This window comes from Salvelinus alpinus, chromosome 24 (assembly GCF_045679555.1).
Source record: "Salvelinus alpinus chromosome 24, SLU_Salpinus.1, whole genome shotgun sequence".
In the NCBI taxonomy this organism is placed as follows: Eukaryota; Metazoa; Chordata; class Actinopteri; order Salmoniformes; family Salmonidae; genus Salvelinus; species Salvelinus alpinus.
This window is the reverse complement of record NC_092109.1, coordinates 29,993,542-30,020,402: the sequence shown is the minus strand read 5'-3', so window position 1 is coordinate 30,020,402 and position 26,861 is coordinate 29,993,542. Positions and strand designations below refer to the sequence as shown.

The following is a 26,861-nucleotide window of genomic DNA, read 5'->3' as shown; positions in this document are numbered from 1 at the left end:
GGCCTATTTCTCCCACTGTGTCTAGGAAATGAACCGTTTAAAACAACATCACATAGTGTAGGGCCTATTTCTCCCACTGTGTCTAGGAAATGAACCGTTCAATCACATAGTGTTGGCCTATTTCTCCCACTGTATCTAGGAAATGAACCGTTTAAAACAACATCACATAGTGTAGGCCTATTTCTCCCACTGTGTCTAGGAAATGAACCGTTCTAAACAACATCACATAGTGTAGGGCCTATTTCTCCCACTGTGTCTAGGAAATTAACCGTTCAATCACATAGTGTAGGCCTATTTCTCCCACTGTGTCTAGGAAATGAACCGTTCAAAACATCACATAGTGTTGGCCTATTTCTCCCACTGTGTCTAGGAAATGAACCGTTCTAAACAACATCACATAGTGTAGGGCCTATTTCTCCCACTGTGTCTAGGAAATGAACCGTTTAAAACAACATCACATAGTGTAGGGCCTATTTCTCCCACTGTGTCTAGGAAATGAACCGTTCAATCACATAGTGTAGGCCTATTTCTCCCACTGTGTCTAGGAAATGAACCGTTCTAAACAACATCACATAGTGTAGGGCCTATTTCTCCCACTGTGTCTAGGAAATGAACCGTTTAAAACAACATCACATAGTGTAGGGCCTATTTCTCCCACTGTGTCTAGGAAATGAACCGTTCAAAACAACATCACATAGTGTAGGCCTATTTCTCCCACTGTGTCTAGGAAATGAACCGTTTAAAACAACATCACATAGTGTAGGGCCTATTTCTCCCACTGTCTAGGAAATGAACCGTTTAAAACAACATCACATAGTGTAGGGCCTATTTCTCCCACTGTGTCTAGGAAATGAACCGTTCAATCACATAGTGTAGGGCCTATTTCTCCCACTGTGTCTAGGAAATGAACCGTTCAAAACAACATCACATAGTGTAGGGCCTATTTCTCCCACTGTGTCTAGGAAATGAACCGTTCAAAACAACATCACATAGTGTAGGCCTATTTCTCCCACTGTGTCTAGGAAATTAACCGTTTAAAACAACATCACATAGTGTAGGCCTATTTCTCCCACTGTGTCTAGGAAATGAACCGTTTAAAACAACATCATAGTGTAGGCCTATTTCTCCCACTGTGTCTAGGAAATGAACCGTTCAATCACATAGTGTAGGGCCTATTTCTCCCACTGTGTCTAGGAAATTAACCGTTTAAAACAACATCACATAGTGTAGGCCTATTTCTCCCACTGTGTCTAGGAAATTAACCGTTTAAAACAACATCACATATTGTAGGCCTATTTCTCCCACTGTGTCTAGGAAATGAACCGTTTAAAACAACATCACATAGTGTAGGCCTATTTCTCCCACTGTGTCTAGGAAATGAACCGTTTAAAACAACATCACATAGTGTAGGGCCTATTTCTCCCACTGTGTCTAGGAAATGAACCGTTTAAAACAACATCACATAGTGTAGGGCCTATTTCTCCCACTGTGTCTAGGAAATGAACCGTTCAATCACATAGTGTAGGCCTATTTCTCCAACTGTGTCTAGGAAATGAACCGTTCTAAACAACATCACATAGTGTAGGCCTATTTCTCCCACTGTGTCTAGGAAATGAACTGTTCAATCACATAGTGTAGGGCCTATTTCTCCCGCTGTGTCTAGGAAATGAACCGTTCAATCACATAGTGTAGGGCCTATTTCTCCCACTGTGTCTAGGAAATGAACCGTTCTAAACAACATCACATAGTGTAGGGCCTATTTCTCCCACTGTGTCTAGGAAATGAACCGTTCTAAACAACATCACATAGTGTAGGGCCTATTTCTCCCACTGTGTCTAGGAAATGAACCGTTTAAAACAACATCACATAGTGTAGGGCCTATTTCTCCCACTGTGTCTAGGAAATGAACCGTTCAATCACATAGTGTTGGCCTATTTCTCCCACTGTATCTAGGAAATGAACCGTTTAAAACAACATCACATAGTGTAGGCCTATTTCTCCCACTGTGTCTAGGAAATGAACCGTTCTAAACAACATCACATAGTGTAGGGCCTATTTCTCCCACTGTGTCTAGGAAATTAACCGTTCAATCACATAGTGTAGGCCTATTTCTCCCACTGTGTCTAGGAAATGAACCGTTCAAAACATCACATAGTGTTGGCCTATTTCTCCCACTGTGTCTAGGAAATGAACCGTTCTAAACAACATCACATAGTGTAGGGCCTATTTCTCCCACTGTGTCTAGGAAATGAACCGTTTAAAACAACATCACATAGTGTAGGGCCTATTTCTCCCACTGTGTCTAGGAAATGAACCGTTCAATCACATAGTGTAGGCCTATTTCTCCCACTGTGTCTAGGAAATGAACCGTTCTAAACAACATCACATAGTGTAGGGCCTATTTCTCCCACTGTGTCTAGGAAATGAACCGTTCAAAACAACATCACATAGTGTAGGCCTATTTCTCCCACTGTGTCTAGGAAATGAACCGTTTAAAACAACATCACATAGTGTAGGGCCTATTTCTCCCACTGTCTAGGAAATGAACCGTTTAAAACAACATCACATAGTGTAGGGCCTATTTCTCCCACTGTGTCTAGGAAATGAACCGTTTAAAACAACATCACATAGTGTAGGGCCTATTTCTCCCACTGTGTCTAGGAAATGAACCGTTCAATCACATAGTGTAGGCCTATTTCTCCAACTGTGTCTAGGAAATGAACCGTTCTAAACAACATCACATAGTGTAGGCCTATTTCTCCCACTGTGTCTAGGAAATGAACTGTTCAATCACATAGTGTAGGGCCTATTTCTCCCGCTGTGTCTAGGAAATGAACCGTTCAATCACATAGTGTAGGGCCTATTTCTCCCACTGTGTCTAGGAAATGAACCGTTTAAAACAACATCACATAGTGTAGGGCCTATTTCTCCCACTGTGTCTAGGAAATGAACCGTTCAATCACATAGTGTTGGCCTATTTCTCCCACTGTATCTAGGAAATGAACCGTTTAAAACAACATCACATAGTGTAGGCCTATTTCTCCCACTGTGTCTAGGAAATGAACCGTTCTAAACAACATCACATAGTGTAGGGCCTATTTCTCCCACTGTGTCTAGGAAATTAACCGTTCAATCACATAGTGTAGGCCTATTTCTCCCACTGTGTCTAGGAAATGAACCGTTCAAAACATCACATAGTGTTGGCCTATTTCTCCCACTGTGTCTAGGAAATGAACCGTTCTAAACAACATCACATAGTGTAGGGCCTATTTCTCCCACTGTGTCTAGGAAATGAACCGTTTAAAACAACATCACATAGTGTAGGGCCTATTTCTCCCACTGTGTCTAGGAAATGAACCGTTCAATCACATAGTGTAGGCCTATTTCTCCCACTGTGTCTAGGAAATTAACCGTTCTAAACAACATCACATAGTGTAGGGCCTATTTCTCCCACTGTGTCTAGGAAATGAACCGTTCAAAACAACATCACATAGTGTAGGCCTATTTCTCCCACTGTGTCTAGGAAATGAACCGTTTAAAACAACATCACATAGTGTAGGGCCTATTTCTCCCACTGTCTAGGAAATGAACCGTTTAAAACAACATCACATAGTGTAGGGCCTATTTCTCCCACTGTGTCTAGGAAATGAACCGTTTAAAACAACATCACATAGTGTAGGGCCTATTTCTCCCACTGTGTCTAGGAAATGAACCGTTTAAAACAACATCACATAGTGTAGGGCCTATTTCTCCCACTGTCTAGGAAATGAACCGTTTAAAACAACATCACATAGTGTAGGGCCTATTTCTCCCACTGTCTAGGAAATGAACCGTTTAAAACAACATCACATAGTGTAGGGCCTATTTCTCCCACTGTGTCTAGGAAATGAACCGTTTAAAACAACATCACATAGTGTAGGGCCTATTTCTCCCACTGTGTCTAGGAAATGAACCGTTTAAAACAACATCACATAGTGTAGGGCCTATTTCTCCCACTGTGTCTAGGAAATGAACCGTTCAAAACAACATCACATAGTGTAGGGCCTATTTCTCCCACTGTGTCTAGGAAATGAACCGTTTAAAACAACATCACATAGTGTAGGGCCTATTTCTCCCACTGTGTCTAGGAAATGAACCGTTCAATCACATAGTGTAGGCCTATTTCTCCCACTGTGTCTAGAAAATGAACTGTTCTAAACAACATCACATAGTGTAGGGCCTATTTCTCCCACTGTGTCTAGGAAATGAACCGTTCAATCACATAGTGTAGGCCTATTTCTCCCACTGTGTCTAGGAAATGCTCTGGCTACTTGATCCTGTGAATCCCCTGAAAGGAGAACTCCATACTTAGATAAAGCAGAACAACAGTGAACATGGGCCCTTGTATTTCCTCTAGCCTGGTGATATCATGGTTGTAGTATCTTTTGATGCTTCTTAGATCGAGGACTGCAGACACTTAGAATAACATTACAGGAATGCACCTGGCGTAAGCTACCTGAGGCTTTTTTGAGCACGGTTATATTGCAGACATTTAAAGGGCTACGGATAGCGGAAAGAAAATTTGATTGAGTCAATACTGCCATAATACTTAACTATACCAGGTTACTACAATGCTGATATCATGTTACAGTATGAGGTCATTGGGTCAACAGATCACGCCACAGTGTTCCATGAGTCATCACTGACCTTATGTTTAGATAGGTCAACATCTGCAAGTTGATGATGGCTTCAGGTATGCATTTGATGCAGTTGTGGTAGAGGTTGAGCGACTCAAGGGGGGCGAACAGACACACCTCTGGAGGGATCTCTGTGAGCCTGTTCTTTGACAGATCTGGGGGAGGGACAGACAAGAGACAGACAGCAGGTGAGGGTCATGGTACACAGGGACTACATACTGTCATACATGTATGGTCAAATTCTTCATCAAGTAGCACAGATCAGGTGTTGGCTACTGTATGTATCAGGATGTAATGTAAAAAAGATCCAAACAACAGTCTCTCCTGAAGCTACTATACACTCTTAGAAAAAAGGGTTCTTAGGCTGACCCAATAGGAGAACCCTTTTGGGTTTTAAATGGAACCCAAAAGGGTTCTACCTGGAACCAAAAAGGGTTCTTCAAAGGGTTCTCCTATGGGTCGGATGAAATCCTCTGGGAGAGTAAATTGATTCCAGGCAGTCTTGACTGGTCAATATGTCTGAATGAGTGATCAATGGGAACATGGCATGTTTCTCAAAGACAGCTGAAATTACACAGTTCTATTCCACACAGACTCTAGCACACAGTCATATCCATTTCCAGATCCAGTCACAGTCTTTCCCATATCGATATATCGATTAAATGAGAGTAGTCTGGCAACTCCTCTGCTTGTGTCTGTGTAAAAGCTGTTGACCCAAATTCTGCATCAAACCAAAATGAACCTGGGTCCTTTGGTGTTTCCTGGACATTTGTGGCGCTGTTGCAGTCGATACTTTCATCAAGTAGAGCCAGGAATTTACTAGCCACAGGTTGGTGAACCGGAGACAGTTAATCAGTCAGAGTTCAGTCCTCATCATGAATGGCACATTATAATACCTTATAGACTTCAATGACAGGTAATACTCTGCTAAGATGAGAGGTTAAGGCAGGGGTTCTCAAACTTTTTGGGGCCGGGGACCACTTTTGTGTGAGCAAATTCATCAGGGACCCCCTCATAATCACAACGCAACACGAGTGAGATAAAAATAGCCGCAAAACATCACTGCTCTAGAGGAGATCTGCATGGAGGAATGGGCCAAAATACCAGCAACAGTGTGTGAAAACCTTGTGAAGACTTACAGAAAACGTTTGACCTCTGTCATTGCCAACAAAGGGTATATAACAAAGTATTGAGATAAACTTTTGTTATTGACCAAATACTTATTTTCCACCATAATTTGCAAATAAATTCATTAAAAATCCTACAATGTGATTTTTCTGGATTTTTTTTCTCATATTGTCTGTTGAAGTGTACCTATGATGAAAATTACAGGCCTCTCATCTTTTTAAGTGGGAGAACTTGCACAATTGGTGGCTGACTAAATACTTTTTTGCCCCACTGTATATATATATATATATTCTCTCAACTATTATTCTGACATTTCACATTCTTAAAATAAAGCGGTGATTCTAACTGACCTAAAACAGGGAATTTTTACTAGGATTAAATGTCAGGAATTGTGAAAAACTAAGGTTAAATGTATTTGGCTAAGTATTTGGCAAACTTCCGACTTCAACTGTGTGTGTGTATATATATATATAAGTATGAAAAAGTATGATCTTTGTCCCCATGTGCAGTTGCAAAACCGTAGTCTGGCTTTTTTATGGCGGTTTTGGAGCACTGGCTTATTCCTTGCTGAGCGGCCTTTCAGGTTATGTCGATATAGGACTCATTTTACTGTGGATATAGATACTTTTGTACCCGTTTTCTCCAGCATCTTCACAAGGTCCTTTGCTGTTGTTCTGGGATTGATTTGCACTTTTCGCACCAAAGTACGTTCATCTCTAGGAGACAGAACGCGTCTCCTTCCTGAGTGGAATGACGGCTGCGTGGTCCCATGGTTTTTATACTTGCGTACTATTGTTTGTACAGATGAACATGGTACCTTCAGGCGTTTGGAAATTGCTCCCAAGGATGACCTTTTTCTGAGGTCTTGGCTGATTTCTTTGGATTTTCCCATGATGTCAAGCAAAGAGGCACTGAGTTTGAAGGTAGGCCTTGAAATACATCCACAGGTACACCTCCAATTGACTCAAATTATGTCAATTAGCACATCAGAAGCTTCTAAAGCCATGCCATCATTTTCTGGAATTTTCCAAGCTGTTTAAAGACAGTCAACTTAGTGTATGTAAACTTCTGACCCACTGGAATTGTGATACAGTGAATTATAAGTGAAATAATTTGTCTGTAAACAATTGTTGGAAAAATTACTTGTGTCATGCACAAAGTAGATGTCCTAACCTACTTGTCAAAACTATAGTTTGTTAACAATACATTTGTGGAGTGGTTGAAAAACGAGTTTTAATGACTGCAACCTAAGTGTATGTAAACTTCCAACTTCAACTGTATATATATATTTTTTTATAGATCTGGCTGCGGACCACCTGCAGTACCGCTGACCCCACTTTGAGAACCCCTGGTGTAAAGAGAGCATAATTATGTTGCCCTCGTTCACAGTAATATTTTGCTGAATTAATTAGACTCACAGGGCTTACTAATTTCATGGGTCATGAAACAGTGCGTAATGAGAAGAATGACTGATAAAGAGAGGGAGAAAAGAGAAGCGAGAGAGACAGCCGTGAAGAACACGTCACTGCCCCTTTCAGATAAGATTGTATGGTTGTGATGCAGTAGGCCCTCTGTCCAATAATTGATGTGATGGTGAGTGGAGTGCCTGGCACATTGTACTGTACCCCTCAGCCTCAGCTCCAGCCTCAGCTCCAGCCCCAGCCACCACTGCCTCTCGGAGAACCAATGAATAAGATGATGTCTGGAGGAGGAGCCTCCTCCTCCACCCCCTGGAACAGACTCACTGCAGCTCCTCCATTCACAAATTACACGGTCTGCAATACAGCTACTGTACCTACCTACTGCACCACTCTCCATTCACAACAAGCTGCCTACTCTAGTTTACCACCTCCTCAATTCCTCACACACTATTCTACCACAACCACACTGTGCGTTACAAACAACTGCTATTCCGTCACATGGTTCATGCACAATGTGGAATGATCACTATAGCTCTGTTCACTGCACATTCTGTCTATTCTAACAACGTCTACATACAGTATCTTCCTGTGAATGTAACTGTAATGTAAGAGGCCTATCAGTGTCTGATCCCATACATGAGTAGTCTAGGCTCTGCATATGTGTCCCTCACTCTGTGAAGGAGAGTTCTGCAGTGCTCGTGAAGGAACTGTGAAGGCCCTGGCTACCGATACCATGGCAACCACACGCAGAGAGGAGGGGAGCGGCAAGCTACTGAATCTGCAAGACGCTCACATGAGGGGACGTGTGTATATGCCTTGATATGCGTGTCTGTGTTTGCTTCAGTAGTGCATGCTTGCATGCAAAGGAGGGAAGGAGGTTGTGCTGATACAACTGATTTCTAAATGAAACTAAAACAAAGGTCGAGCTCCTCAAACACAGAGGGAGTTGGTTCCTGAGCAATCTAACAAACTGGTCTCAGCCCTGTGTCTGTATGTAGGAGTGAGTGTTCAGCATGGTGAGTAGGAGGGTGTTGTCTGCCAAAACAATGCTGGCTATTTAATTAGAGGGCAGAGACGGCAGGACTAAAGCTTTATCTCTAGGCCACTCGCAGGCCTTGGCAGACTACTTGATATTATGGTCTTGTTTTTCTCTCATCACTAATCTCAAAGCCAAGACTGCATAAAGATGCCCAATGGATCCTTGCATTTAAACAAGCTCAATCCAGATATTTTCTTGTCTTTCTGTACATCCTTAACCTGTAAAAGCCCAACCAGGATGAATTCCAATTGCATCTCCTCCACTCATGAGAGACGTATTCCTTTCTTTCAGGTTTTCTGGGAATTACCAGTCAGGCAAATGATAATAGGAACCTGGGGCTACCATCCAGTCAGATCTCACATGGCAGAGACAAGACATCAAAGGCAACGTGGGATCACAGCAAACATCAATGCTAGTCAGATCCCACTGTTTATCACACACATTGTAGCTCAGTATTGTAGCTCTGTTCAGAGAGAAAGGGCTGTTGTGGATGAACATAAGGGGGCCCTCTGAGTAAGCCTGTTATAAATTGCAGCATTTACTGTGTGGGAGACATTTCCATAAGGAAGTGTTTGTGTTTAACTTCGTTCCTGAGGCAGAGTTCTGAGGCGGGAAGATGGATACATCATTGCTCCATCACACAACTAATGAAATGTGACAAAAACTCCAATAACCTCGTCAGAGTTAGGGCTGGCACAATTACCGTATAACCGACGGTTATGGATGAAGACTGTCATGAAATAAAATAACAGTCTTAACCGTTTAAAAATACAGGATATTTTTCTTTTTACAGACAGCTGACTGATGACAGGACAGCCAGGCATTCGTGCAGTTGAGTCCGTTTCCGCTGTAACATGGGTTCTTAACAACATGACGAAACTGTTGCTGCTTGCTGAAACAAGAAACTAGCGGAACGAGTCTTCGGTTGCCTAGGAAACGGCCCCCACAATGCCGCAGCAACACACAGAAATATAATTCATTCTAATTTCTAGCATTATATTTCTATGGCAGCACATGCAGTCAGGAGCGAAGGAGAGGAGAAAAGGTGTGTGTAAAAAAAAAAATATTTGTACGTATTACGGAGACCGCGGTCATTTTGGCTGGCCAATTACCGTCATCCAAAATTCCATGACTGTCATAACCCTACTCAGAGCAGATGTCAACATGCACACTGCATCAAAGACTCTGTAGCACAGGGAACACAATCTACATTCCAGTGAAATGGGTCCTCGTGAAATTTACCTGCACTTATTCAAATATACAGTGGACTCGGAAAGTATTCAGACCCCTTGACTTTTTACACATTTTGTTACGTTACAGCCTTATTAAAAAATGGATTCAATAGTTTTCTCCCCCTCATCAATCTACACACACAATACCCGATAATGACAAAGCAAAAACAGGTTTTTATACATTTTTGCAAATGTATAAAAATAACGGTACAAGTTTGGCACACCTGTATTTGGGGAGTTTATCCCATTCTTCTCTGCAGATCCTCTCAAGCTCTGTCAGGTTGGATGGGGAGCGTCGCTGCACAGCTATTTTCAGGTCTCTCTATAGATGTTTGATCGGGTTCAAGTCTGGGCCCTGGCTGGGCTACTCAAGGACATTCAGAGACCTGTCCCGAAGCCACTCCTTCGTTGTCTTGGCTGTGTGCTTAGGGTCGTTGTCCTGTTGGAAGGTGAATATCGCCCCAGTCTGAAGTTCTGAGCGCTCTGGAGCAGGTTTTCATCAAGGATCTCTGTGTATTTTGCTCTGTTCATCTTTCCCTCGAGCTTGACTAGTCTCCCAGTCCCTGCCGCTGAAAAACATCCCCACAGCATGATGCTGCCACCACCATGCTTCACCGTAGGGATCGTGCCAGGTTTCCTCCAGATGTGACACTTGGCATTCAGGTCAAAGAGTTCAATTTATTTATTTTTATTTTACCTTTATTTAACTAGGCAAGTCAGATAAGAACAAATTCTTATTTTCAATGACGGCCTAGGAACAGGAACAATCTTGTTTCTCATAGTGTGAGAGTCCTTTAGGTGCCTTCTGGCAAACTCCAAGCGGGCTGTCATGTGCCTTTTACTGAGGATTGGCTTCCGTCTGGCCACTCTACCATAAAGGCTTGATTGGTGGAGTGCTGCAGAGACGGTTGTCCTTCTGGAAGGTTCTCTCATCTTCACAGAGGAACTCTGGAGCTCTGTCAGAGTGACCATTGGGTTCTTGGTCACCTCCCTGACCAAGGCCCTTCTCCCCTGATTGCTAAGTTTGGCCGGGTGGCCAGCTCTAGGAAGAGACTTGGTGGTTTCAAACTTCTTCCATTTAAGAATGATGGAGGCCACTATGTTCTTGGGGACCTTCAATGCTGCAGAAATGTTTTGGTACCCTTCACCAGATCTGTGCCTCAACACAATCCTGTCTCGGAGCTCTACGGACAATTCCTTTGACCTCATGGCTTGGTTTTTACTCTGACATGCACTGTCAACTGTGGGACCTTTATATAGACAGGTGTGTGCCTTTCCAAATCATGTCCAATCAATTGAATTTACCACAGGTGGAATCAAATCAAGTTGTAGAAACATCGCAAGGATGATCAATGGAAACAGGATGCACCTGAGCTCAATTTCGAGTCTCATAGCAAAGGGTCTAAATACTTATGTAAAGTTATTTCTGTTTTTTATTTATTTACAAAAAAACGAAAAACATGTTTTATCTTTGTCATTATGGGTTATTGTGTGTAGATTAATGAGGGGGGAAAATTATTTTATACATTTTAGAATAACGCTGTAACAAAATGTGGAAAAAATGAAGGGGTCTGAATAGTTTACGAATGCAATGTAATAAGCCAGTGTCCTCACAAATGGTGTAGAATAATGCTAATTACCTTGACAGGTGAACTTGACCCACTTCATCAGTGAGAAGGAATGCAGGTTAATCAGCTAGGGTGTGATTAGTGATTACCATAATAGTGAAGAGTCTTTTCCTGCACCTCAGCAGTCAGCCACCAAACCCACAGCAGTACCAGCCCTGTTCCTCTCCTCCCGCCTGCAGGAAACCTGGTGGCACCTCATCAGAGTTTGTTCTGTTAGGTGACCTAAACTGGGATATGCTTAACACCCCGGCAGTCCTACAATCCAAGCTTGATGCCCTCAATCTCACACAAATCATCAAGGAACCCACCAGGTACAACCCTAAATCCGTAAACATGGGCACCCTAATAGACATTTATCCTGACCAACCTGCCCTCCAAATACACCTCTGCTGTCTTCAATCAAGATCTCAGCGATCACTGTGAGTGGTTGCCAATACATACAGTGTCTTGCGTAAGTTGCCTGTATCCGCCACGGGTCCGCGGTCAAACGACCACCCCTCATCACTGTCAAACGCTCCCTAAAACACTTCTGCGAGCAGGCCTTTCTAATCGACCTGGCCCGGGTACCCTGGAAGGATATTGACCTCATCCCGTCAGTTGAGGATGCCTGGTCATTCTTTAAAAGTTACTTCCTCACCATATTAGACAAGCATGCTCCGTTCAAAAAATGCAGAACCAAGAACAGATATAGCCCTTGGTTCACTCCAGACCTGACTGCCCTCGACCAGCACAAAAACATCCTGTGGCGAACTGCAATAGCATCGAAGAGCCCCCGCGATATGCAACTGTTCAGGGAAGTCAGGAACCAATACACGCAGTCAGTCAGGAAAGCAAAGGCCAGCTTTTTCAAGCAGAAATTTGCATCCTGTAGCTCTAACTCCAAAAAGTTCTGGGATACTGTAAAGTCCATGGAGAACAAGAGCACCTCCTCCCAGCTGCCCACTGCACTGAGGCTAGGTAACACGGTCACCACTGATAAGTCCGTGATAATCGAAAACTTCAACAAACATTTCTCAATGGCTGGCCATGCCTTCCTCCTGGCGACTCCAACCTTGGCCAACAGCCCCGCCCCCCCCGCTGCTACTCGCCCAAGCCTCCCCAGCTTCTCCTTTACCCATATCCAGATAGCAGATGTTCTGAAAGAGCTGGAAAACCTGGACCCATACAAATCAGCTGGGCTTGACAATCTGGACCCCCTATTTCTGAAACTGTCCGCCGCCATTGTCGCACCCCCTATTACCAGCCTGTTCAACCTCTCCTTCGTATCATCTGAGATCCCCAAGGATTGGAAAGCTGCCGCGGTCATCCCCCTCTTCAAAGGGGGAGACACCCTGGACCCAAACTGTTACAGACCTATATCCATCCTGCCCTGCCTATCTAAGGTCTTCGAAAGCCAAGTCAACAAACAGATCACTGACCATCTCGAATCCCACCGTACCTTCTCCGCTGTGCAATCCGGTTTCCGAGCCGGTCACGGGTGCACCTCAGCCACGCTCAAGGTACTAAACGATATCATAACCGCCATCGATAAAAGACATTACTGTGCAGCCGTCTTCATCGACCTGGCCAAGGCTTTCGACTCTGTCAATCACCATATTCTTATCGGCAGACTCAGTAGCCTCGGTTTTTCTAATGACTGCCTTGCCTGGTTCACCAACTACTTTGCAGACAGAGTTCAGTGTGTCAAATCGGAGGGCATGTTGTCCGGTCCTCTGGCAGTCTCTATGGGGGTACCACAGGGTTCAATTCTCGGGCCGACTCTTTTCTCTGTATACATCAATGATGTTGCTCTTGCTGCGGGCGATTCCCTGATCCACCTCTACGCAGACGACACCATTCTATATACTTCCGGCCCTTCCTTGGACACTGTGCTATCTAACCTCCAAACGAGCTTCAATGCCATACAACACTCCTTCCGTGGCCTCCAACTGCTCTTAAACGCTAGTAAAACCAAATGCATGCTTTTCAACCGTTCGCTGCCTGCACCCGCACGCCCGACTAGCATCACCACCCTGGACGGTTCCGACCTAGAATATGTGGACATCTATAAGTACCTAGGTGTCTGGCTAGACTGCAAACTCTCCTTCCAGACTCATATCAAACATCTCCAATCCAAAATCAAATCAAGAATCGGCTTTCTATTCCGCAACAAAGCCTCCTTCACTCACGCCGCCAAACTTACCCTAGTAAAACTGACTATCCTACCGATCCTCGACTTCGGCGATGTCATCTACAAAATAGCTTCCAATACTCTACTCAGCAAACTGGATGCAGTTTATCACAGTGCCATTCGTTTTGTTACTAAAGCACCTTATACGACCCACCACTGCGACCTGTATGCCCTAGTCGGCTGGCCCTCGCTACATGTTCGTCGTCAGACCCACTGGCTCCAGGTCATCTACAAGGCTATGCTAGGTAAAGTGCCGCCTTATCTCAGTTCACTGGTCACGATGGCTACACCCACCCGCAGCACGCGCTCCAGCAGGTGTATCTCACTGATCATCCCTAAAGCCAAAACCTCATTTGGACGCCTTTCCTTCCAGTTCTCTGCTGCCTGCGACTGGAACGAATTGCAAAAATCTCTGAAGTTGGAGACTTTTATCTCCCTCAACAACTTTAAAAATCTGCTATCCGAGCAGCTAACCGATCGCTGCAGCTGTACATAGTCCATCTGTAAACTACCCACCCAATTTACCTACCTCACCCCCATACTGCTTTTATTTATTTACTTTTCTGCTCTTTTGCACACCAGTATCTCTTCTTGCACATGATCATCTGATGATTTATCACTCCAGTGTTAATCTGCTAAATTGTAATTATTCGATTTATTGCCTACCTCATGCCTTTTGCACACATTGTATATAGATTCTCTTTTTTTTCTACCATGTTATTGACTTGTTTATTGTTTACTCCATGTGTAACTCTGTGTTGTCTGTTCACACTGCTATGCTTTATCTTGGCCAGGTCGCAGTTGCAAATGAGAACTTGTTCTCAACTAGCCTACCTGGTTAAATAAAGGTGAAATAAATAAAAATAAAATATTCAGATGGCAGCCCATTCAGTGAGGTCAGAATACGATTGGCATGCATATGAGAGACAGAGTGAGAGATAGGAAGAGGGGGGAGAGCGAGAGAAGAAGAAACAGAAAGAGGAAGAGAGAGAAACAGAGAGAGAGAGCAGGCCTAGATTCCAGTCCGTCTTGGATAGAGAGTGGAGCCAGCCCCTACACATCATCATGACAGTTGGGAAAGGGGGTGTCCCCACACCAAACTGTATTACCCACAACTCCTGCTCCCCATTCTCTATGTATATGTGAAATCCCCTTCCTGCGTGCTCCATGTCTTAGAGTCCCATTGATTTTCTCCACACCCTATCCATCAACATGGCTGTAGACATGTAGAGCACAACACCAAGAGGAATCATTCAGAGCCACACAGGAGAAGCAGACAACAGTTCTTCAACCTAAGATAATGCTAATGCACAAGCCCCATTCTTTTCACGGACAGAAATGAATGATCTAGTAATGATATAACACATGTTTGTTAGTGATAATCATTTTAACAAGGATCAAAGCAGAAGTGTCCTAGACCTGGCAACGCAGTCCTCGGCTTTGGCATGTGACGTGACAAAGCGAATTCGACAGACATGTCATAACGTTCCTCATACAGACAGGCAGACAGGCAGCATGGAGAGGCAGTGATGGGAACCCCATGTGACAGTGAAATCTCTAATCCTCAACCTCCTGTCCCTCACTGCACAGCCAGAGAGAAAGGGCCTGTGATGCCTTAGAGGACTGCTGTATAACCCTGGTGTGCCTGGCTACATCACAGAGAGCTAGCCAGGCAAATACACCAATATCTTATACCAAGTCTAATGGTGGTGGGCAAACGCACAAACACATCAACCCCTGTTACTACCAGTAATTGAGCTTGTAGAGAAGTCACAGTGCCCTATTTCACAGCCTTTCAGGTGGAGGGCTGTGTGGAGGGGCTGATGATGATGGAGGGGGCAGGGGGGAAAGCTATTGTTTCAGCTGTGTACCAGAGGGGGTATAATCCCCCCGCCCCACGTCACTCCTCCAGGGACCTCTCTATCCACAGCAGGGTCACCCTCTCAGTGGAAGATGGGGAGAGGAGAGGGAGAAGGGGATGGTGTATATCACTCTATATCACACTATATCACTCCCCCTCACAACCGGCGGATGTATCATTACACCTCCCCAGAGACCGAGCTGCAAATGGATGCTTGTAAGTCTCCTCCATTACTCCATCAGCCAGAGGGGAGATAAAAGGCCCACGGTATTGCTTTGGGGCAGTAGACCCCAACAGAGATACAACCCCCTCCCCTTGTTATTCACCCCAACCTTGGGCTACGTCCTTTATTTTGAGGTGATTTAGTCCGTATGAAAAATACTCCTGACCGAGGTCAGAAGATAATGTCAAGATAATGTTTGACCTTGCGCCCAAATCGCATCAACATTTTGAAGATTGCGAGTCGATTCACTCTTTGACAACTGTGATGAATTAGGCCTGGTCACACACAGTTAAGAAAGATTGACATTTTCTAAAGAAACGGTGTGTTTATTCACACAAACATTCCCATATACTCATGCCTTAAACACACACATGCACTCTGATGTGTGTGTGTGTGTGGTGGGGATGTATCTCTGCTGATGCAGGTTTAATTGGCCCATTTGAGCCTGTGTGTGAAGGAGCCTGAGCTCTGGATAATCATGGGCTGACACAGTAATTACAGACCTGTGTGAGGAGCTGCACAGCCCCTGGTAAAGACACACACACACACAGACATACACAGCCCAGCTCAATTATGACATATTACATACGATTACAGCAGCTACATCAGCACCAATTAAACTATTTAGCAACACATTCATTGGCTTAATTGAATAGCATAAGTCCATAGCTATTGGGAAGTACTGTATGTAGAGTCACACATGGATTCAGGAACATACACAAATTGATCTCTGTTCTCTTTATCTCTGTGTTTATCTCTGTCTTTATCTCTGTGCTCTCCCACACAAACACATAGCCTCCTGTCTTTATCTCTGTGTGCTCTCCCACACAAACACATAGCCTCCTGTCTTTATCTCTGTGTGCTCTCCCACACAAACACATAGCCTCCTGTCTTTATCTCTGTGTGCTCTCCCACACAAACACATAGCCTCCTGTCTTTATCTCTGTGTGCTCTCCCACACAAACACATAGCCTCCTGTCTTTATCTCTGTGTGCTCTCCCACACAAACACATAGCCTCCTGTCTTTATCTCTGTGTGCTCTCCCACACAAACACATAGCCTCCTGTCTTTATCTCTGTGTGCTCTCCCACACAAACACATAGCCTCCTGTCTTTATCTCTGTGTGCTCTCCCACACAAACACATAGCCTCCTGTCTTTATCTCTGTGTGCTCTCCCACACAAACACATAGCCTCCTGTCTTTATCTCTGTGTGCTCTCCCACACAAACACATAGCCTCCTGTCTTTATCTCTGTGTGCTCTCCCACACAAACACATAGCCTCCTGTCTTTATCTCTGTGTGCTCTCCCACACAAACACATAGCCTCCTGTCTTTATCTCTGTGTGCTCTCCCACACAAACACATAGCCTCCTGTCTTTATCTCTGTGTGCTCTCCCACACAAACACATAGCCTCCTGTCTTTATCTCTGTGTGCTCTCCCACACAAACACATAGCCTCCTGTCTTTATCTCTGTGTGCTCTCCCACACAAACACATAGCCTCCTGTCTTTATCTCTGTGTGCTCTCCCACACAAACACATAGCCTCCTGTCTTTATCTCTGTGTGCTCTCCCACACAAACACATAGCCTCCTGTCTTTATCTCTGTGTGCTCTCCCACACAAACACATAGCCTCCTGTCTTTATCTCTGTGTGCTCTCCCACACAAACACATAGCCTCCTGTCTTTATCTCTGTGTGCTCTCCCACACAAACACATAGCCTCCTGTCTTTATCTCTGTGTGCTCTCCCACACAAACACATAGCCTCCTGTCTTTATCTCTGTGTGCTCTCCCACACAAACACATAGCCTCCTGTCTTTATCTCTGTGTGCTCTCCCACACAAACACATAGCCTCCTGTCTTTATCTCTGTGTGCTCTCCCACACAAACACATAGCCTCCTGTCTTTATCTCTGTGTGCTCTCCCACACAAACACATAGCCTCCTGTCTTTATCTCTGTGTGCTCTCCCACACAAACACATAGCCTCCTGTCTTTATCTCTGTGTGCTCTCCCACACAAACACATAGCCTCCTGTCTTTATCTCTGTGTGCTCTCCCACACAAACACATAGCCTCCTGTCTTTATCTCTGTGTGCTCTCCCACACAAACACATAGCCTCCTGTCTTTATCTCTGTGTGCTCTCCCACACAAACACATAGCCTCCTGTCTTTATCTCTGTGTGCTCTCCCACACAAACACATAGCCTCCTGTCTTTATCTCTGTGTGCTCTCCCACACAAACACATAGCCTCCTGTCTTTATCTCTGTGTGCTCTCCCACACAAACACATAGCCTCCTGTCTTTATCTCTGTGTGCTCTCCCACACAAACACATAGCCTCCTGTCTTTATCTCTGTGTGCTCTCCCACACAAACACATAGCCTCCTGTCTTTATCTCTGTGTGCTCTCCCACACAAACACATAGCCTCCTGTCTTTATCTCTGTGTGCTCTCCCACACAAACACATAGCCTCCTGTCTTTATCTCTGTGTGCTCTCCCACACAAACACATAGCCTCCTGTCTTTATCTCTGTGTGCTCTCCCACACAAACACATAGCCTCCTGTCTTTATCTCTGTGTGCTCTCCCACACAAACACATAGCCTCCTGTCTTTATCTCTGTGTGCTCTCCCACACAAACACATAGCCTCCTGTCTTTATCTCTGTGTGCTCTCCCACACAAACACATAGCCTCCTGTCTTTATCTCTGTGTGCTCTCCCACACAAACACATAGCCTCCTGTCTTTATCTCTGTGTGCTCTCCCACACAAACACATAGCCTCCTGTCTTTATCTCTGTGTGCTCTCCCACACAAACACATAGCCTCCTGTCTTTATCTCTGTGTGCTCTCCCACACAAACACATAGCCTCCTGTCTTTATCTCTGTGTGCTCTCCCACACAAACACATAGCCTCCTGTCTTTATCTCTGTGTGCTCTCCCACACAAACACATAGCCTCCTGTCTTTATCTCTGTGTGCTCTCCCACACAAACACATAGCCTCCTGTCTTTATCTCTGTGTGCTCTCCCACACAAACACATAGCCTCCTGTCTTTATCTCTGTGTGCTCTCCCACACAAACACATAGCCTCCTGTCTTTATCTCTGTGTGCTCTCCCACACAAACACATAGCCTCCTGTCTTTATCTCTGTGTGCTCTCCCACACAAACACATAGCCTCCTGTCTTTATCTCTGTGTGCTCTCCCACACAAACACATAGCCTCCTGTCTTTATCTCTGTGTGCTCTCCCACACAAACACATAGCCTCCTGTCTTTATCTCTGTGTGCTCTCCCACACAAACACATAGCCTCCTGTCTTTATCTCTGTGTGCTCTCCCACACAAACACATAGCCTCCTGTCTTTATCTCTGTGTGCTCTCCCACACAAACACATAGCCTCCTGTCTTTATCTCTGTGTGCTCTCCCACACAAACACATAGCCTCCTGTCTTTATCTCTGTGTGCTCTCCCACACAAACACATAGCCTCCTGTCTTTATCTCTGTGTGCTCTCCCACACAAACACATAGCCTCCTGTCTTTATCTCTGTGTGCTCTCCCACACAAACACATAGCCTCCTGTCTTTATCTCTGTGTGCTCTCCCACACAAACACATAGCCTCCTGTCTTTATCTCTGTGTGCTCTCCCACACAAACACATAGCCTCCTGTCTTTATCTCTGTGTGCTCTCCCACACAAACACATAGCCTCCTGTCTTTATCTCTGTGTGCTCTCCCACACAAACACATAGCCTCCTGTCTTTATCTCTGTGTGCTCTCCCACACAAACACATAGCCTCCTGTCTTTATCTCTGTGTGCTCTCCCACACAAACACATAGCCTCCTGTCTTTATCTCTGTGTGCTCTCCCACACAAACACATAGCCTCCTGTCTTTATCTCTGTGTGCTCTCCCACACAAACACATAGCCTCCTGTCTTTATCTCTGTGTGCTCTCCCACACAAACACATAGCCTCCTGTCTTTATCTCTGTGTGCTCTCCCACACAAACACATAGCCTCCTGTCTTTATCTCTGTGTGCTCTCCCACACAAACACATAGCCTCCTGTCTTTATCTCTGTGTGCTCTCCCACACAAACACATAGCCTCCTGTCTTTATCTCTGTGTGCTCTCCCACACAAACACATAGCCTCCTGTCTTTATCTCTGTGTGCTCTCCCACACAAACACATAGCCTCCTGTCTTTATCTCTGTGTGCTCTCCCACACAAACACATAGCCTCCTGTCTTTATCTCTGTGTGCTCTCCCACACAAACACATAGCCTCCTGTCTTTATCTCTGTGTGCTCTCCCACACAAACACATAGCCTCCTGTCTTTATCTCTGTGTGCTCTCCCACACAAACACATAGCCTCCTGTCTTTATCTCTGTGTGCTCTCCCACACAAACACATAGCCTCCTGTCTTTATCTCTGTGTGCTCTCCCACACAAACACATAGCCTCCTGTCTTTATCTCTGTGTGCTCTCCCACACAAACACATAGCCTCCTGTCTTTATCTCTGTGTGCTCTCCCACACAAACACATAGCCTCCTGTCTTTATCTCTGTGTGCTCTCCCACACAAACACATAGCCTCCTGTCTTTATCTCTGTGTGCTCTCCCACACAAACACATAGCCTCCTGTCTTTATCTCTGTGTGCTCTCCCACACAAACACATAGCCTCCTGTCTTTATCTCTGTGTGCTCTCCCACACAAACACATAGCCTCCTGTCTTTATCTCTGTGTGCTCTCCCACACAAACACATAGCCTCCTGTCTTTATCTCTGTGTGCTCTCCCACACAAACACATAGCCTCCTGTCTTTATCTCTGTGTGCTCTCCCACACAAACACATAGCCTCCTGTCTTTATCTCTGTGTGCTCTCCCACACAAACACATAGCCTCCTGTCTTTATCTCTGTGTGCTCTCCCACACAAACACATAGCCTCCTGTCTTTATCTCTGTGTGCTCTCCCACACAAACACATAGCCTCCTGTCTTTATCTCTGTGTGCTCTCCCACACAAACACATAGCCTCCTGTCTTTATCTCTGTGTGCTCTCCCACACAAACACATAGCCTCCTGTCTTTATCTCTGTGTGCTCTCCCACACAAACACATAGCCTCCTGTCTTTATCTCTGTGTGCTCTCCCACACAAACACATAGCCTCCTGTCTTTATCTCTGTGTGCTCTCCCACACAAACACATAGCCTCCTGTCTTTATCTCTGTGTGCTCTCCCACACAAACACATAGCCTCCTGTCTTTATCTCTGTGTGCTCTCCCACACAAACACATAGCCTCCTGTCTTTATCTCTGTGTGCTCTCCCACACAAACACATAGCCTCCTGTCTTTATCTCTGTGTGCTCTCCCACACAAACACATAGCCTCCTGTCTTTATCTCTGTGTGCTCTCCCACACAAACACATAGCCTCCTGTCTTTATCTCTGTGTGCTCTCCCACACAAACACATAGCCTCCTGTCTTTATCTCTGTGTGCTCTCCCACACAAACACATAGCCTCCTGTCTTTATCTCTGTGTGCTCTCCCACACAAACACATAGCCTCCTGTCTTTATCTCTGTGTGCTCTCCCACACAAACACATAGCCTCCTGTCTTTATCTCTGTGTGCTCTCCCACACAAACACATAGCCTCCTGTCTTTATCTCTGTGTGCTCTCCCACACAAACACATAGCCTCCTGTCTTTATCTCTGTGTGCTCTCCCACACAAACACATAGCCTCCTGTCTTTATCTCTGTGTGCTCTCCCACACAAACACATAGCCTCCTGTCTTTATCTCTGTGTGCTCTCCCACACAAACACACACACCCTAATGTGAGGCTTAAGGCACAGCTTCAGCAGCCAGTAAAGGCTTTGCTGCCAATTCTGTGCTGATAGCTAGTCTTCCAACATGCATCATTCATGTTGTACAGCATTGGTGAGCCTTGATTTCAAATACGTGTGTCTACCCATGTTACGGGCTCATCCCTATCCTGTGATGTCAGAGCGCAGGAGCGCTGTATGGGAGCGGTGAGAGAGCAGCCCTTCATCTAAAAGGCTTTTGTTCTCTCACATGGCCCAGGCACACAGGACCAAGCTCCCCTAACTCTGATTTTCAGCAGAACAACAAATCCCAGACAGACACATGAATCTGAGGGCCCACAGACACCGACTTGATGACATACAGACTGTAGAGAGGAGGAGACAGACTGGCCAGACAGACATGAGGGAGAGGTGAGGAGAGAGACAGACTCAAGCATCTCTCTTCTGATGATATGCGCAGGAAGACAACGGTTGGTGGATGTGCTGTGAATCTAAAGGCTCATCTCTCCCATTAAATCAACCAAACTGACAGACACGTTCCAAAGTCAAAACATAGTCAGCCCTTCTCATATGTTGGCCCAGGCCCACTTCTAGACTTAGACCTGGAGGGTATGAAGGGGACCCCCTGCTGGGCTCAACAAAGGTCTGGCCACTCGTGTTTGGGGAACATTTGACGCACACGGGTCGATGGGGAAGGGGGTGGGGAGAAGGGTGATGCTCTGCTTTTGTGATGCTGTCCATTTCTCTGTCTCCATCCTTGCCTCTGACCAAACGCCATCTGTGGCATAAGTAGGCAGACAGACAGGCAGACATCTGTTAATGTCCAAAGAGCTCAAGCAGAACAGGGCCGGCAAGGCTGACTACCCCCCAGGCAAACCACTAGGCTGACTACCCCCAGGCAAACCACCAAGCTGACTGACTACCCCCCAGACAAACCACCAAGCTGACTACCTACCCCCCAGCCAAACCACCAAGCTGACTGACTACCCTCCAGCCAAACCACCAAGCTGACTGACTACCCCCCAGACAAACCACCAAGCTGACTACCTACCCCCCAGCCAAACCACCAAGCTGACTACCTACCCCCCAGCCAAACCATCAAGCTGACTACCTACCCCCCAGCCAAACCACCAAGCTGACTACCTACCCCCCAGCCAAACCACCAAGCTGACTACCTACCCCCCAGCCAAACCACCAAGCTGACTACCTACCCCCCAGCCAAACCACCAAGCTGACTACCTACCCCCCACCCAAACCACCAAGCTGACTACCCCCCACCCAAACCACCAGGCTTGACTACCCCCCAGCCAAACCACCAGGCTGACTACCCCCCAGCCAAACCACCAGGCTGACTACCCCCCAGCCAAACCACCAGGCTGACTACCCCCCAGCCAAACCACCAGGCTGACTACCCCCCAGCCAAACCACCAGGCTGACTACCCCCCAGCCAAACCACCAGGCTGACTACCCCCCAGCCAAACCACCAGGTTTCATCAAGTCAGGAAAGGACATTCAAAGTGGGGCGGCAGGTAGCCTAGTGGTTAGAGCGTTGGACTAGTAACCGAAAGGTTGCTCGATCGAATCCCTGAGCTGACAAGGTAAAAATCTGTCGTTCTGCCCCTGAACAAGGCAGTTAACCCACTGTTCCTAGGCCGTCATTGAAAATAAGAATTTGTTCTTAACTGACTTGCCTAGATAAATAAAGATTACATTTTTTTTTAAAGTAAAAGTAATAAAACCTGTCTGGTATGGATGCTGAGAGCAGAAAAAGGTTGAATTAACAAGTATGTTGTGAATGTAAATAGGAAATGCCCCCGCCATACCTTGTCCAGTGGCTGTTGTCTATCGTCTCGCAAAATAATGATATAAATGATATAAATGCGCCTTAATATGCTTGATATGTAGAGTCTTTATTATCCCAAAGGGGCAATTCATTTTGCAGCACGTATTGAGAAACACAATGACAATAAAAATAGAAAGACAGTATATGCAGCAATACGTACACAGCACACAATACTACGACAGCTAGTTGAGGAAGCTGATTGTAGCTGGAATGAAGGCGAGTGTAGACCTGTTAGTTTTAAACTTAGGGAGCCCGTATCTGCGCTCTGAGGGAAGAATCGTAAATTAATCAAATAAGGAATACTCTAAGCAGTCCCTCAAAATGGACTGCCTATAGGCAAGGCTTGATATTAGTGTAGGTATGAGCTAGACTTAACCAAACCATGACATTTAGCTTATACTATCTGGTTGTACCATCAGATAATTACCCCTCAGGTAGAGTGGTGGAATAAATCCTCACTTAGCCAAAGGCATTGATGCTCCCTCCTGATAGCACTGTGTGGTTTCAAGTTTCAAAGTTGATTAGCCACGTGCACAGGATACGACAGGTGTAAAACAGTATCCTTAAATTCTTTCTTGAGAGCTCTTTCCCAACAATACAGTGATAATAATAACAATAATAAATATAGATAATAAAAGAAAAAACACACAAAGTACGATATAAGTTGAAAAAACATGAGAATGCAAGTATATACAGGTCTGTATCTTATTCAATATTCAGGGGTACTGGAGTGGTTGAGCTGGGTTTATACATAAAAATGTACTGGTAGTAGATGGCGCCGAAGACCATTGCTGATGTTTTACATTCTCCCAACCAATTGTGCAATTTGGTAATTTTTTTTGCATTTTGTGTAACTTATTGTGTACATAATGTTGCTGCTACCATCTCTTATGACCGAAAATAACTTCTGTACATCAGCAAAGCGATTACTAACCACAGACTAGAAGAAACGTTTTCCTTTAACGAGTCTGACGAGAAAGATATCCCGCTTTCACTGGAACGGGCCCAGATCCACGCCTTTTGCGTAAAAAAAGATGCCAGAAAAGGGGACGCCGATCGGGGATCCTTCTGAGAATCCGGAGGCTAGCGAGCAAACTCCCAATGCCTTCCATTCTTCTTGCTAACGTGCATTCGTTAGAAAATAAAATTGATGACCTAATATTAAGATTATCCTACCAACGGGACATTAAAAACTGCAACATCTTATGTTTCACCGAGACGTGGCTGAAAGAAGAAATTGACAATATAGAGCTGGAGTGATTTTCCATGCACCGGCATAACAGAGACGCTACCTCTGGTAAGACGAGGGGTGGGGGTGTGTGTCTTTTTGTTAATAACAGCTGGTGTGCGATGTCTAATATTAAAGAAGTCTTGAGGTATTGCTCTCCTGAGGTAGAGTACATTATGATAAGCTGTCGACCGCATCTACCAAGAGAGTTCTCATCTGTATTATTCATAGCCGTCTATTTACCACCATAAAGCGAAGCTGGCACTAAGACCGCTCTCAACCAACTCCATAAGGCCATAAACAAAGAAGAAAATGCTCACCAAGAAGCGGCGCTCCTAGTGGCCGGGGTCTTTAATGCAGGGAAACTTAAATCAGTTTTACCAAATTTTTACCTGTGCAACCAGGGGGGAAAAATCCACACAGAGATGCATACAAAGCTCTCCCCCACCCTCCATTTGGCAAATCTGACCATAATTCTATCCTACTGATTCCTGCTTACAAGCAAAAACTAAAGCAGGAAGTACCAGTGACTTGCTCAATACGGAAGTGGTCAGATGACGCGGATGCTACACTACAGGACTGTTTCGCTAGCACAGACTGGAATAAGTTGTGATTCATCCAATGGCATTGAGGAATACACCACCTCAGTCATCGGCTTCATCAATAAGTGCATCGATGACGACGTCCCCAAAGTGACTGTACGTACAGTTGAAGTCGGAAGTTTACATACACTTAGGTCGGAGTCATAAAAACTCGTTTTTCAACCACTCCATAAATTTCTTGTTAACAAACTATAGTTTTGGCAAGTCGGTTAGGACATCTACTTTGTGCATGGCACAAGTAATTTTTCCAACAATTGTTTACAGAGAGATTATTTCACTTATAATTCACTGTATCATAATTCCAGTGGATCAGAAGTTTACATACACTAAGTTGACTGTGCCTTTAAACAGCTTGGAATATTCCAGAAAATGATGTCATGGCTTTAGAAGCTTCTGATAGGCTAATTGACATAATTTGAGTCAATTGGAGGTGTACCTGTGGATGTATTTCAAGGCCTACCTTCAAACTCAGTGCCTCTTTGCTTGACATCATGGGGAAATCAAAAGAAATCAGCCAAGACCTCAGAAAAAATATTGTAGACCTCCACAAGTCTGGTTCATCCTTGGGAGCAATTTCCAAACGGCTGAAGGTACCACGTTCATCTGTACAAACAATAGTACACAAGTATAAACACCATGGGACCACGCAGCCGTCATACCGCACAGGAAGGAGATGTGTTCTGTCTCCTAGAGATTAACGTACTTTGGCGCGAAAAGTGCAAATCAATCCCAGAACAACAGCAAAGGACCTTGTGAAGATGCTGGGGGAAACAGGTACAAAAGTATCTATATCCACAGTAAAACGAGTCCTATATCGACATAACCAGAAATTCCGTTCAGCAAGGAAGCCACTGCTCCAAAACCGCCATAAAAAAGCCAGACTACGGTTTGCAACTGCACATGGGGACAAAGATCGTACTTTTTTCCTCCGGTCTGATGAAACAAAAATAGAACTGTTTGGCCATGATGACCATTGTTATGTTTGGAGGGAAAAGGGGGATGCTTGCAAGCCAAAGAACACCATCCCAACCGTGAAGCACAGGGATGGCAGCATCATGTTGTGGGGTTGCTTTGCTGCAGGAGGAACTGGTGCACTTCACAAAATAGATGGCATCATGAGGGAGGAAAATGATGTGGATATATTGAAGCAACATCTCAAGACATCAGTCAGGAAGTTAAAGCTTGGTCGCAAACTGGTCTTCCAAATGGACAATGACTCCAAGCATACTTCCAAAGTTGTGGCAAAATGGCTTAAGGACAACAAAGTCAAGGTATTGGAGTGGCCATCACAAAGGGCAGAACTGAAAAAGTGTGTGCGAGCAAGGAGGCCTGCAAACCTGACTCAGTTACACCAGCTCTGTCAGGAGGAGTGGGCCAAAATTCACCCAACATATTGTGGGAAGCTTGTGGAAGGCTACCCAAAACATTTGACCCAAGTTAAACAATTTAAAGGCAATGCTACCAAATACTAATTGAGTTTATGTAAACTTCTGACCCACTGTGTCACTTGTTAAATCTACTTCAATCAGTGTAGATGAAGGGGAGGAGACCAGTTAAAGAACGATTTTTAAGCATTGAGACAATTGAGATATGGATTGTGTATGTGTGCGATTCAGGGGGTGAATGGGCAAGACAAAAGATGTATGTGCCTATGAATGGGGTATGGTGGTAGGAGCCAGGCGCACCAGTTTGAGTGTGTCAAGAACTGCAACACTGCTGGGTTTTTCACGCTCAACAGTTTCCTGTGTATATCAAGAATGGTCCACCACTCAAAGGACATCCAGCCAACTTGAGACAACTGTGGGAAGCAATGGCATCAACATGGGCCAGCATCCACTTGACACCTTGTAGAGTTCATGCCCTGACAAATTGAGGCTGTTCTGAGGGCAAAAGGGGGCGCAACTCAATATTAGGAAGGTGTTCTTAATGTTTTGTACACTCAGTGTATATACACATGTAAACAGGTGTAATAGTGACCAGTAGATAGATACTGATGGTAATGG

The 26,861-nt window shown here is 45.0% G+C and overlaps 1 protein-coding gene across 3 annotated transcripts in view; it reads right to left on the bottom strand.

The window, feature by feature from the left end:
* The window catches only part of LOC139552572 (leucine-rich repeat and calponin homology domain-containing protein 2-like), a 119,323-nt gene that overhangs the window by 79,977 nt on the left and 12,485 nt on the right, over positions 1 to 26,861 (bottom strand). For all 3 annotated transcript variants that reach the window (XM_071364428.1, XM_071364429.1, XM_071364430.1), the window contains exon 2: positions 4,687 to 4,831. In XM_071364428.1, the coding sequence (XP_071220529.1) occupies positions 4,687 to 4,831 (145 nt within the window). The remainder of the gene's footprint in view (positions 1 to 4,686; positions 4,832 to 26,861) is intronic.